The sequence below is a fragment of the Macaca mulatta genome, chromosome 1 (assembly GCF_049350105.2).
Source record: "Macaca mulatta isolate MMU2019108-1 chromosome 1, T2T-MMU8v2.0, whole genome shotgun sequence".
Lineage (NCBI taxonomy): Eukaryota > Metazoa > Chordata > Mammalia > Primates > Cercopithecidae > Macaca > Macaca mulatta.
Window position 1 is genome coordinate 82632283 of NC_133406.1, and position 12917 is coordinate 82645199.

Sequence of the window (12917 nt, forward strand, 5' to 3'; positions counted from 1 at the left end):
GCCTCCCAAAGTGCTGTGATTACAGGCTTGAGCCACCGCGCCCGGCTAGTAAGAACTACTCTTACCCCTGGCTTATTTCAGTCTTAGTTGATTTATCTGATGCATATTCATTTGCCAGCTAAAACTTTTTCTATTCTCCATTGATTACAGTCTTTTTTTTTTTATGTCAGTTCTTTATTATTACTTTACTATACTTTTTTTTTATTATTATACTTTAAGATCTAGGGTACATGTGCATAACGTGCAGGTTTGTTACATATGTATACTTGTGCCATGTTGGTGTGCTGCACCCATCAACTCGTCATTTACATCAGGTATAACTCCCAATGCAATCCCTCCCGCCGCCCTCCTCCCCGTGATAGGCCCCGGTGTGTGATGTTCTCCTTCCTGAGTCCAAGTGATCTGGTTGTTCAGTTCCCACCTATGAGTGAGAACATGCGGTGTTTGGTTTTCTGTTCTTGCGATAGTTTGCTGAGAATGGTGGTTTCCAGCTGCATCCATGTCCCTACAAAGGACACAAACTCATCCTTTTTTATGGCTGCATAGTATTCCATGGTGTATATGTGCCACATTTTCTTAATCCAGTCTGTCACTGATAGACATTTGAGTTGATTCCAAGTCTTTGTTATTGTGAATAGTGCCGTAATAAACATACATGTGCATGTGTCTTTATAGCAGCATGATTTATAATCCTTTGGGTATATACCCAGTAATGGGATGGCTGGGTCATATGGTACTTCTAGTTCTAGATCCTTGAGCAATCGCCATACTGTTTTCCATAATGGTTGAACTAGTTTACAATCCCACCAACAGTGTAAAAGTGTTCCTATTTCTCCACATCCTCTCCAGCACCTGTTGTTTCCTGACTTTTTAATGATTGCCATTCTAACTGGTATGAGATGGTATCTCATTGTGGTTTTGATTTACATTTCTCTGATGGCCAGTGATGATGAGCATTTTTTCATGTGTTGTTGGCTGTATGAATGTCCTCTTTTGAGAAATGTCTGTTCATATCCTTTGCCCACTTTTTGATGGGGTTGTTTGTTTTTTTCTTGTAAATTTGATTGAGTTCTTTGTAGGTTCTGGATATTAGCCCTTTGTCAGATGAGTACATTGCAAAATTTTCTCCCATTCTATAGGTTGCCTGTTCACTCTGATGGTAGTTTCTTTTGCTGTGCAGAAGCTCTTTAGTTTAATTAGATCCCATTTGTCAATTTTGGCTTTTGTTGCCATTGCTTTTGGTGTTTTAGACATGAAGTCCTTGCCCTTGCCTATGCCCTGAATGGTATTACCTAGGTTTTCTTCTAGGGTTTTTATGGTATTAGGTCTAACATTTAAGTCTCTAATCCATCTTGAATTAATTTTCGTATAAGGAGTAAGGAAAGGATCCAGTTTCAGCTTTCTAGTTATGGCTAGCCAATTTTCCCAGCACCATTTATTAAATACGGAATCCTTTCCCCATTTCTTGTTTTTCTCAGGTTTGTCAAAGATCAGATGGCTGTAGATGTGTGGTATTATTTCTGAGGACTCTGTTCTGTTCCATTGGTCTATATCTCTGTTTTGGTACCAGTACCATGCTGTTTTGGTTACTGTAGCCTTGTAGTATAGTTTGAAGTCAGGTAGCGTGATGCCTCCAGCTTTGTTCTTTTGACTTAGGATTGTCTTTTAGATGCGGGCTCTTTTTTGGTTCCATATGAACTTTAAAGCAGTTTTTTCCAATTCTGTGAAGAAAGTCGTTGGTAGCTTGATGGGGATGGCATTGAATCTATAAATTACCTTGGGCAGTATGACCATTTTTCGTGATATTGATTCTTCCTATCCATGAGCATGGTATGTTCTTCCATTTGTTTATGTCCTCTTTTATTTCACTGAGCAGTGGTTTGTAGTTCTCCTTGAAGAGGTCCTTTACATCCCTTGTAAGTTGGATTCCTAGGTATTTTATTCTCTTTGAAGCAATTGTGAATGGAAGTTCATTCATGATTTGGCTCTCTGTTTGTCTGTTACTGGTGTATAAGAATGCTTGTGATTTTTGCACATCAATTTTGTATCCTGAGACTTTGCTGAAGTTTCTTATCAGCTTAAGGAGATTTTGGGCTGAGACAATGGGGTTTTCTAAATATACAATCATGTCATCTGCAAACAGGGACAATTTGACTTCTTCTTTTCCTAACTGAATACCCTTGATTTCTTTCTCTTGCCTGATTGCCCTAGCCAGAACTTCCAACACTATGTTGAATAGGAGTGGTGAGAGAGGGCATCCCTGTCTTGTGCCAGTTTTCAAAGGGAATGTTTCCAGTTTTTGCCCATTCAGTATGATATTGGCTGTGGGTTTGTCATAAATAGCTCTTATGATTTTGAGATACGTTCCATCAATACCAAATTTATTGAGAGTTTTTAGCATGAAGGGCTGTTGAATTTTTTTCCGGTCTTAAATTTTTACCTTTAATTCTTCAGTTATGGCGCATGGCCATGTAGCACATCAACTTTATTTAAAGACTTTCTGTATCTTGTTAGATTTCCCTCAGTAATCAGAAAGAAACTCACCTTTTTATATTTCATTACCGACTCCCTTTTGTTCTATTCTATGTGAAGAATGCTGGTAATATATGGATGTGGCCTTTTAGTGCTTAGTGAATGGTGAAATTAGTTCATCAACTTCAGCTACCACTTCTGATGACTTTCGCAAGTTCTTTTTGATAATTTCCCCTAAAAAAATAATCTTAAAACTTACCATTATCTTTAGCATGCTATTTAATGTAAACTAAAATTGTATGTACATAAACCAATGCATGTAAGATGGAAAAAAAATTGCCATAGATAGGAAGTTAGACAATATAGAGATTGCCCTGAGAAAGCTAACTAGCTTTGTGAAGGGTTTGGAAATTATACTGTATATAAGAAACAAAGGCAGTCAGGATATTATATTAAGCCTATTGAGAAGCTGGGAACTATATATGCCATTTTGAATACCAATAGTCGTAGTTGTCAGATTGTATTGTATATTAAAGATAATAATGTGAATTTTTTTTAAAGCCAGTTACTTTGTAGTTTCACTCAGAAAAACATATGGAGACATTTATACCCATTGATTTGACAACTGAAAATCAAGAGATGGACAAGGAGGAAACCAACACAAAACCAAGGTAAAAATAAGATAAAATATAATGAGAGTTTTTTCTAAAGTAAGATTTCAGCAGTGTATGGCTGGTGGTAAGCCATTCTGACAGTGAAAGACTTAAAATATATCAGAATTTACTGATGATTCTAGAGTTTAGAAAAACCTTAGTTTCTCAGGGAGTATTTTCTAACAAGATAGGCAAGTTAACACTGGTTGTTGGCTCCTTCCCCCAGACCAACCTTGGATATGCCAAAACAGTGAGAAGGAGGTTGTTGGATATGAGAAATTAACCAACAACTGAGAAATCCTAGGAAAGCAAAAGGCATCATTTGTAATAGTATTGAAAAATAGGTACATTAGATACATAAATACTTTTTTGTTTTTTGAGACAGAGTCTCGCTCTGTCACCTAGACTGGAATACAGTGGCATGATCTTGGCTCACAGTAACCTCTGCCTCCCAGGTTCAAGTGATTCTCCAACCTCAGCCTCCCTAGTAGCTAGGATTATAGGCACCCACCACCACACCTGGCTAATTTTTTTTGTAGTTTTAGTAGAGAAGGGGTTTCACTATTTTGGCCAGGCTGGTCTTGAACTCCTGACCTCATGATCCACCCACCTCGGCCTCCCAAATAAATACTATTTTTTTAAATGATGTAATTATGCCCTTTATGAAAAAATTATAAAGTTTAATTCAGAATTCAACAAAATTTATATAGAAAAGCAAAGGGTCAAGAATATGTAAAACACTCCTTAAAAAGAAAATCTGATAATCTTGACCTACAACTCTTAAAACTTATTATAAAGCTATCATAATTAAGGAGTGTGCTGTAGAAACAAGGATACACAAATAAAGAATAAAGAACCCAAGAACAGACCATTGTATTCATTTTAAGTGAACATAGACTTGGCGTTATAGGTTAGTGAAGATTAAGTGGGCATGTTCAATAATGGTGCTGTGACAATTGTATATCCTTATTGGCTGGGGGCAGGGGAAGAAATGGAGCCTGTCTCTTATAATATACCCAAAAGTCAAGGATTTAAGGACTTAATGTATTAATTAAAAGACTTGTAAAAGGTAGAACTTTATGTTAGGAAAACATATAAGCTCATTTTGTCATTACCTTGGACTGAGGAAAGATTTCTTAAGAAGTCATAAACAATACAAACCATAAAGGAAAATGCAGATAAATTATATTAAAGTTAGTAACTTCTGTTTATAAAGACATCAAGAAAGTGAAAAGATAATTCCAAATGAGAGATATAAAGTGACAAAAGATTGCTGCTCAAAATGTGTAAATAACTACTACACATTGTTTACAAAATGGCAACAAATTCAGTACCAAAAAAAAAAAAAAAAAAGGTGGGGAGGACAACAGATATAGATAGACATTTTAATGAAGAGGAAGATTTTCAAGATGTTTATAAACAAAGTGGGAACTCAAAACGCTCAAAGGAAAAGGATTTAAGAATAATACCTAATAAGCGATCTATAAATAAGTTCAAAGACATTGTGCTTTCTTTGTCATAGAAAAGAAATATTACCTTCTTAATGATTTGATTAAGTATTTTTCTTTAATATACCAATAGATAAAGTACTTTTTTCCCCTTAATAGTACATATAAGACTTTACAGAACCTAGAATTTTCTCTGCTTTATAAAACTGTGATCTATAATATAAGTCGATTGTAGGCAGTAATTTTGGATTCTGTTCTTATGAAAAAGTTTTTCCAACAGTAGAGAGTTGGCCAATGTCCTGTGAAAAAAAAGGAAGGCAATATATGGGTATGAAATTTCAGAAAATTGTGTTCTAACTTCACTCTGTTTAATTGGGTAACAGTTCTTATCTTCTAAAATGAGATCAAGATTCACAAGGCCCTAACACCAGTTAGACCTATTTAAAATCTAACTAGACTCTCCATGTAAATGTTGCAGATCTTTTTCAAAGTGCCTATCAAAAATATTTGAGTGAATAGATATTATATTGTATTGTAAAGTCAGAATAAATATTTAATCTTTCAGTTATGGAGAATGTTAATCATAGTATTTATTAAACCTAAGAAGCTGTTTTAATTATAAATGTGAAATTGTAGGTAATATGCTAATAGCTCAGTATTTTGTTGGTGTGATTTTTCCATTTATTTTCTTAGAATTGTTTTCTTTGTCATTTAGACTTTTAAAATATGAAGAGAAAAAACATGAAGATATAAAACCATTAGAGACTCAACCAACTGAAATAGCAGAAAAGGAATTGGAATATGAAACAGTTAAAGCGTTCACTGAATCTTTGAAGTCAGAGAAAACAGAAGGTATTTATCAAGATTACTATTTAGGCATGTTGGTTTATATTTTAGTTTATGGAAATTGAAATAAATTTTTCATAGCATTAAATTAAGGAAACAAGTGAAACATATTGAAATATTAGTGTCTACTTTCAAAATATAAAGTTGGGTATTTTACTCACTTCATTAGTCATAGCAGTTAGCAGTGTCTTCAAATACAAAGCTTGCTCTTCAACGGGAACATAATCTAACCATTCATAATAATAATAAAAGTAACAGGAATATTACTAATACCAGTGAAATGTCAGAATATCTGATATGTCTATAGCACTTTACAGTTTCCATCACTTTTTCATGCATATCATGTCATTTTTTTGAGGTACAGACCTTACAGGAGGGTCACGGTTCTCCTAAGTCCCCAGTGCCTCTGACTGTGTTGTGACCTCCTTTATTGCTCTTACCTACTAGTATCTAATTACTCCCTCACATATTTCCATTTTTTAAGTCTTCTTTCCTTCCTCACTCAAATTCTACCATTTCCAGGATTTTATTTTATTTTATTTTATTTATTTATTTATTTATTTTTTGAGACGGAGTCTCGCTCTGTCGCCCAGGCTGGAGTGCAGTGGCCGGATCTCAGCTCACTGCAAGCTCCGCCTCCCGGGTTCACGCCATTCTCCTGCCTCAGCCTCCCAAGTAGCTGGGACTACAGGCGCCCGCCGCCTCGCCCGGCTAGTTTTTTGTATTTTTTTAGTAGAGACGGGGTTTCACCGTGTTAGCCAGGATGGTCTCGATCTCCTGACCTCGTGATCCGCCCGTCTCGGCCTCCCAAAGTGCTGGGATTACAGGCTTGAGCCACCGCGCCCGGCCTTGATTTTATTTTTTACCACAACTTCCTTTCTCATCCAACACTTTTATGTCCTCACTTTTATAAGCTTTCAGCCCCATTTATGGTGCTTGTGTGGGGAAAACTGTACCTCCTCTCCTTTGAAGTAAATCCTACCAGCTCATTTTGGAGCTCTGCTTCTGCCATTTCCTCAGGAAATTGGGGTCCATCAGATATGTTCTCTGATGTCTTTTTTTCTCCTGGCTCTTTTTATGTCAGCACATAAACAAGCTACATGCTTAAACACCTTAAACAAAACAACCCAGAAACATCTTTGGTTCTGTATTGCCTTCTCACAGTTATCAGGATTCTTGAAAGAGTAGCCTAGACTTCCTTACCTCTAATTCATTCCTCAACCTGGATTCTACCTCTTTCCTTTTATTGGTAAGACTCTTTCAAGGTCACCAGATACCTCCTCGTCGCTAATCTTTATAAAATAATTAATTTGTAAATAAAATAATTTGCATTTCACTGCATCATTCCGCAATATTTTATTATTTGACCACTTATTTCCATTTTTTCCCCCTTGACTTTTAAGGAAATACTCACGTGGCTTTCTTTATACTTGTCTATCTGCTCATTTTCAGTCTCTTTTATGGGTTTTTTACTTCTCTGTGTTGCCTTTAAATGTTATTGTTTCTCAGGTGTTTTAGGGTCTGCCAAAATTAGTGTTTCCTCTTCTCTATGGACTAGACCATACTTTGTTTTTAGTAATAATATATAGTCATGTTCTGCATATGGCATTTTGTTCAATGATGGACTGAATATATGATGATGGTCCCATAAGATAATAATACTGTATTTTCACTGTACCTTTTCAACATTGAGATGTGTTTAGATACACAAATACATAGTATAGTGTTACAGTTGCCAACAGTATTCAGTACAGAAATATGCTGTACAGATTTGTAGCCTAGGAGTAATAGTTTATTCCATATAGCCTTGGTGTGTACTAGGCTGTACCACCTAGGTTTGCGTAAGTGCACCCTGTGATGTTTGTGTGACAAAATTGCCGAATGATGCATTTTTCAGAATGTATCCCTGTCATTCAGCAATACATGACTGTATTTCTTCCTATTTTACCTAATAAATGCATACTGCAAACAATATTTAGGTATACCTTTAGTTTTCTTCATCCTCTGCCTGAAGATGGGTGTATTTGATTTCTGGAAGGGGCCTGAGCTTCCAGAATTCTGGCCTTCATTGGGCCAGAATGTTTTAATCTGTGGAGTGCCTAGACCTTACAGATAGCTGTGTTTGCAGGCTTATCAAAGCTTTCCCTCCAACAGAGTGAAAAGTAGAAGGAGTACTCTGAGACTTTTGCTCGTTTTCTTAGGAAAGAGGAAAGAAATATAAGGCTAGATAGGGATACAAATGTTGGGTAAAGCAAGGATTTGCCCACGTTAAGGAATTTTGTCATTATGCTTTGAAGATAAGAGCCATGGAAAGGTTTTAAGCAAGGAGTTAATATGAGGATTTCTGTTTTGCAAAGATCACTCTGGCTGTATATTGAAGAACAGATTGACAGAGAACAAGAATCAATACAGGGGGACCATTTAGGAGGCTGTAGATATTCTGAAGGTACAGTTATCAGTTATGGTGATGGGTTGGTGAGAGAGAAGGAGGTGTCAAAGATGATACCTACACCTTGGGCTTGCTTAAAATAACCAATAGTGGTCCCATTCACTAAGACTGGAAGTCCTTAAAAAAAGGTCAGGAGTTTAGAGGAAGGATCATGAGTTCAATTTTGGACATGTTGAATTTGGAGTACCTTTGACACATGCCAGTGATGTCTAGGAGGCAGTTGAATATATGTGTCAGGAGCTCAGAGAAGTTAGGAGTGAGGTGATGTATTTGGGAGTAATCATGTGTGTGGATGTTTAAGCCATAGCCATTGATGAGATTGACCAGGGACAATGTATAAAGTGAGACTAAAACAGGACCAAGGAAATGTAGCAGTTATGAGCCAGGTAAAGGACAGTGGCAAAGAACATGGGATTGGTCAGAGTTAAGCTGAATAGGATGACAAGAAAGAGAGAGTGGGAAGTGTCACAGCACTCAAAGGAAACAATTGTATCCAAAAGGAGAAGTGGTCTAAAGTATCAAATAACACTGGTAAGTAAAATGAGGACTAGAAAATGTCCATTGAATTTACTGACCTCGAGAATATGGGACTCGAGTGCTGTTTTTGTGACGTTCCAAAGCCAGACCAGATTGGATTAAGAAATGGATAGTAAATGAGAAAATAGAGTTAGTGACTATATGCAACTCTTCAGAGAAGTTTAGCTGTGAAGAAAGGCAGAATATAGACTGATAACCAGAGGGAGCTGTGATTTTATTTGAGATAGGAGCTGCTTGGATATGCAAAAGAAAAAAGGAGTAGTTAATAGTGTAGGCATGAAGAGACAGGATCTAAACAAAATGTGGAAAGGATTGGTCTTGGATGAGAGGAAAACCAGATACCTTTTTACTAAGTCAGGAGGACAGGAAGGAAAGATGGGTGCACAAGTGGGTTGCTTCATTTGCTTGAAAATGGCAAGTTGAAGGAATGCCCACTGATGCTTTTTTGTTCCCTGGGAAGTAGGCATTGAGATCATTTGGAGGAGAAAGACTGAAAGGTAAAGGTTTAGAGATTTGAGGAGCATGGAGAAAATCTGAAATAGTCATTGAAAAGGAAGAAGAGCAAGTTAGACAATAGGATTTTTGGTTTGCATTCAGGGTCCATTTGTGATTAATTAAAATGAATTTTGGGGGTTACCAATCCACATAGGACCTCTTTCTAATAGCACTGGAATGTGCAAATGTATGCAAAGAACACATAGAGTTGTTTTTTTTTTCTTTACTATTATTATACTTTAAGTTCTAGGGTATATGTGCATAACGTGCAGGTTTGTTACATATATATACTTGTGCCATGTTGGTGTGCTGCACCCATCAACTCGTCAGCACCCATGAACTCGTCATTTACATCAGGTATAACTCCCAATGCAATCCCCCCCTCCCCCCGCCATGATAGGCCCGGATGTATGATGTTCCCCTTCCCGAGTCCAAGTGATCTCATTGTTCAGTTCCCACCTATGAGTGAGAACATGTGGTGTTTGGTTTTCTGTTCTTGCGATGGTTTGCTGAGAATGATGGTTTCCAGCTGCATCCATGTCCCTACAAAGGACACAAACTCATCCTTTTTTATGGCTGCATAGTATTCCATAGTGTATCTGTGCCACATTTTCTTTTTTTTTTTTTTAATTAATTTATTATTATTATACTTTAAGTTGTAGGGTACATGTGCATAACGTGCAGGTTTGTTACATATGTATACTTGTGCCATGTTGCTGTGCTGCACCCATCAACTCGTCATTTACATCAGGTATAACTCCCAATGCAATCCCTCCCCCCTGCCCCCTCCCCATGATAGGCCCCGGTGTGTGATGTTCCCCTTCCTGAGTCCGAGTGATCTCATTGTTCAGTTCCCACCTATGAGTGAGAACATGCGGTGTTTGGTTTTCTGTTCTTGTGATAGTTTGCTAAGAATGATGGTTTCCAGCTGCATCCAAGTCCCTATAAAGGACTCAAACTCAACCTCTTTTATGGCTGCATAGTATTCCATGGTGTATATGTGCCACATTTTCTTAATCCAATCTGTCACTGATGGACATTTGGGTTGATTCCAAGTCTTTGCTATTGTGAATAGTGCTGCAATAAACATACGTGTGCATGTGTCTTTATAGCAGCATAATTTATAATCCTTTGGGTATATCCCCAGTAATGGGATGGCTGGGTCATATGGTACTTCCAGTTCTAGATCCTTGAGGAATCGCCATACTGTTTTCCATAATGGTTGAACTAGTTTACAATCCCAACAGCAGTGTTGAAGGGTTCCTATTTCTCCACATCCTCTCCAGCACCGGTTGTTTCCTGACTTTTTAATGATTGCCATTCTAACTGGTGTGAGATGGTATCTCATTGTGGTTTTGATTTGCATTTCTCTGACGGCCAGTGATGATGAGCATTTTTTCATGTGTCTATTGGCTGTATGAATGTCTTCTTTTGAGAAATGTCTGTTCATATCCTTTGCCCACTTTTTGATGGGGTTGTTTGTTTTTTTCTTGTAAATTTGTTTGAGTTCTTTGTAGGTTCTGGATATTAGCCCTTTGTCAGATGAGTAGATTGCAAAAATGTTCTCCCATTCTGTAGGTTGCCTGTTCACTCTGATGGTAGTTTCTTTTGCTGTGCAGAAGCTCTTTAGTTTAATGAGATCCCATTTGTCAATTTTGGCTTTTGTTGCCGTTGCTTTTGGTGTTTTAGACATGAAGTCCTTGCCTATGCCTATGTCCTGAATGGTATTACCTAAGTTTTCTTCTAGGGTTTTTATGGTATTAGGTCTAACATTTAAGTCTCTAATCCATCTTGAATTAATTTTCGTGTAAGGAGTAAGGAAAAGATCCAGTTTCAGCTTTCTACTTATGGCTAGCCAATTTTCCCAGCACCATTTATTAAATAGGGAATCCTTTCCCCATTTCTTGTTTCTCTCAGGTTTGTCAAAGATCAGATGGCTGTAGATGTGTGGTATTATTTCTGAGGACTGTGTTCTGTTCCATTGGTCTATATCTGTTTTGGTACCAGTACCATGCTGTTTTGGTTACTGTAGCCTTGTAGTATAGTTTGAAGTCAAGTAGCGTGATGCCTCCAGCTTTGTTCTTTTGACTTAAGATTGTCTTGGCAATGTGGGCTCTTTTTTGGTTGCATATGAACTTTAAAGTAGTTTTTTCCAATTCTGTGAAGAAATTCATTGGTAGCTTGATGGGGATGGCATTGAATCTATAAATTACCTTGGGCAGTATGGCCATTTTCACGATATTGATTCTTCCTATCCATGAGCATGGTATGTTCTTCCATTTGTTTGTGTCCTCTTTTATTTCACTGAGCAGTGGTTTGTAGTTCTCCTTGAAGAGGTCCTTTACATCCCTTGTAAGTTGGATTCCTAGGTATTTTATTCTCTTTGAAGCAATTGTGAATGGAAGTTCATTCATGATTTGGCTCTCTGTTTGTCTGTTACTGGTGTATAAGAATGCTTGTGATTTTTGCACATCAATTTTGTATCCTGAGACTTTGCTGAAGTTTCTTATCAGCTTAAGGAGATTTTGGGCTGAGACAATGGGGTTTTCTAAATATACAATCATGTCATCTGCAAACAGGGACAATTTGACTTCTTCTTTTCCTAACTGAATACGCTTTATCTCTTTCTCTTGCCTGATTGCCCTAGCCAGAACTTCCAACACTATGTTGAATAGGAGTGGTGAGAGAGGGCATCCCCGTCTTGTGCCAGTTTTCAAAGGGAATTTTTCCAGTTTTTGCCCATTCAGTATGATATTGGCTGTGGGTTTGTCAGTTTGTCATAAATAGATCTTATGATTTTGAGATACATTCCATCAATACCAAATTTATTGAGAGTTTTTAGCATGAAGGGCTGTTGAATTTTGTCGAAGGCCGTTTCTGCATCTATTGAAATAATCATGTGATTTTTGTCTTTGGTTCTGTTTATATGCTGGATTACGTTTATTGATTTGTGTATGTTGAACCAGCTTTGCATCCCAGGGATGAAGCCCACTTGATCATGGTGGATAAGCTTTTTGATGTGCTGCTGGATCCGGTTTGCCAGTATTTTATTGAGGATTTTTGCATCGATGTTCATCAGGGATATTGGTCTAAAATTCTCTTTTTTTACTGTGTCTCTGCCAGGCTTTGGTATCAGGATGATGTTGGCCTCATAAAATGAGTTAGGGAGGATTCCCTCTTTTTCTATTGATTGAAATAGTTTCAGAAGGAATGGTACCAGCTCCTCCTTGTACCTCCAGTAGAATTCAGCTGTGAATCCATCTAGTCCTGGACTTTTTGGTTGGTAGGCTAGTAATTATTGCCTCAATTTCAGAGCCTGCTATTGGTCTATTCAGGGATTCAGCTTCTTCCTGGTTTAATCTTGGGAGAGTGTAAGTGTCCATGAAATTATCCATTTCTTCTAGATTTTCTAGTTTATTTGTGTAGAGGTGTTTTTAGTATTCTCTGATGGTAGTTTGTATTTCTGTGGGGTCGGTGGTAATATCCCCTTTATCATTTTTTATTGCATCTATTTGATTCTTCTCTCTTTTCTTCTTTATTAGTCTTGCTAGCGGTCTATCAATTTTGTTGATCTTTTCAAAAAACCAACTCCTGGATTCATTGATTTTTTGGAGGGTTTTTTGTGTCTCTATCTCCTTCAGTTCTACTCTGATCTTAGTTATTTCTTGCCTTCTGCTAGCTTTTGAATGTGTTTGCTCTTGCTTCTCTAGTTCTTTTAATTTTGATGTTAGAGTGTCAATTTTAGATCTTTCCAGCTTTCTCTTGTGAGCATTTAGTGCTATAAATTTCCCTCTACACACTGCTTTAAATGTGTCCCAGAGATTCTGGTATGTTGTATCTTTGTTCTCATTGGTTTCAAAGAACATCTTTATTTCTGCCTTCATTTCGTTATGTACCCAGTAGTCATTCAGGAGCAGGTTATTCAGTTTCCATGTAGTTGAGCAGTTTTGATTGAGTTTCTTAGTCCTGAGTTCTAGTTTGATTGCACTGTGGTCTGAAAGACAGTTTGTTATAATT

At 37.2% G+C, this 12917-nt stretch overlaps 1 protein-coding gene across 5 annotated transcripts in view; it reads left to right on the forward strand.

Moving 5' to 3' along the window:
- The first annotated feature begins 3066 nt into the window (after window positions 1–3066).
- DNAH14 (dynein axonemal heavy chain 14) overlaps window positions 3067–12917 on the forward strand; it is a 497862-nt gene continuing 488011 nt past the window's right edge. For all 5 annotated transcript variants that reach the window (XM_077938651.1, XM_077938650.1, XM_077938652.1 and 2 more), the window contains exons 1-2: window positions 3067–3143; window positions 5289–5425. In XM_077938651.1, the coding sequence (XP_077794777.1) occupies window positions 3067–3143; window positions 5289–5425 (214 nt within the window). The remainder of the gene's footprint in view (window positions 3144–5288; window positions 5426–12917) is intronic.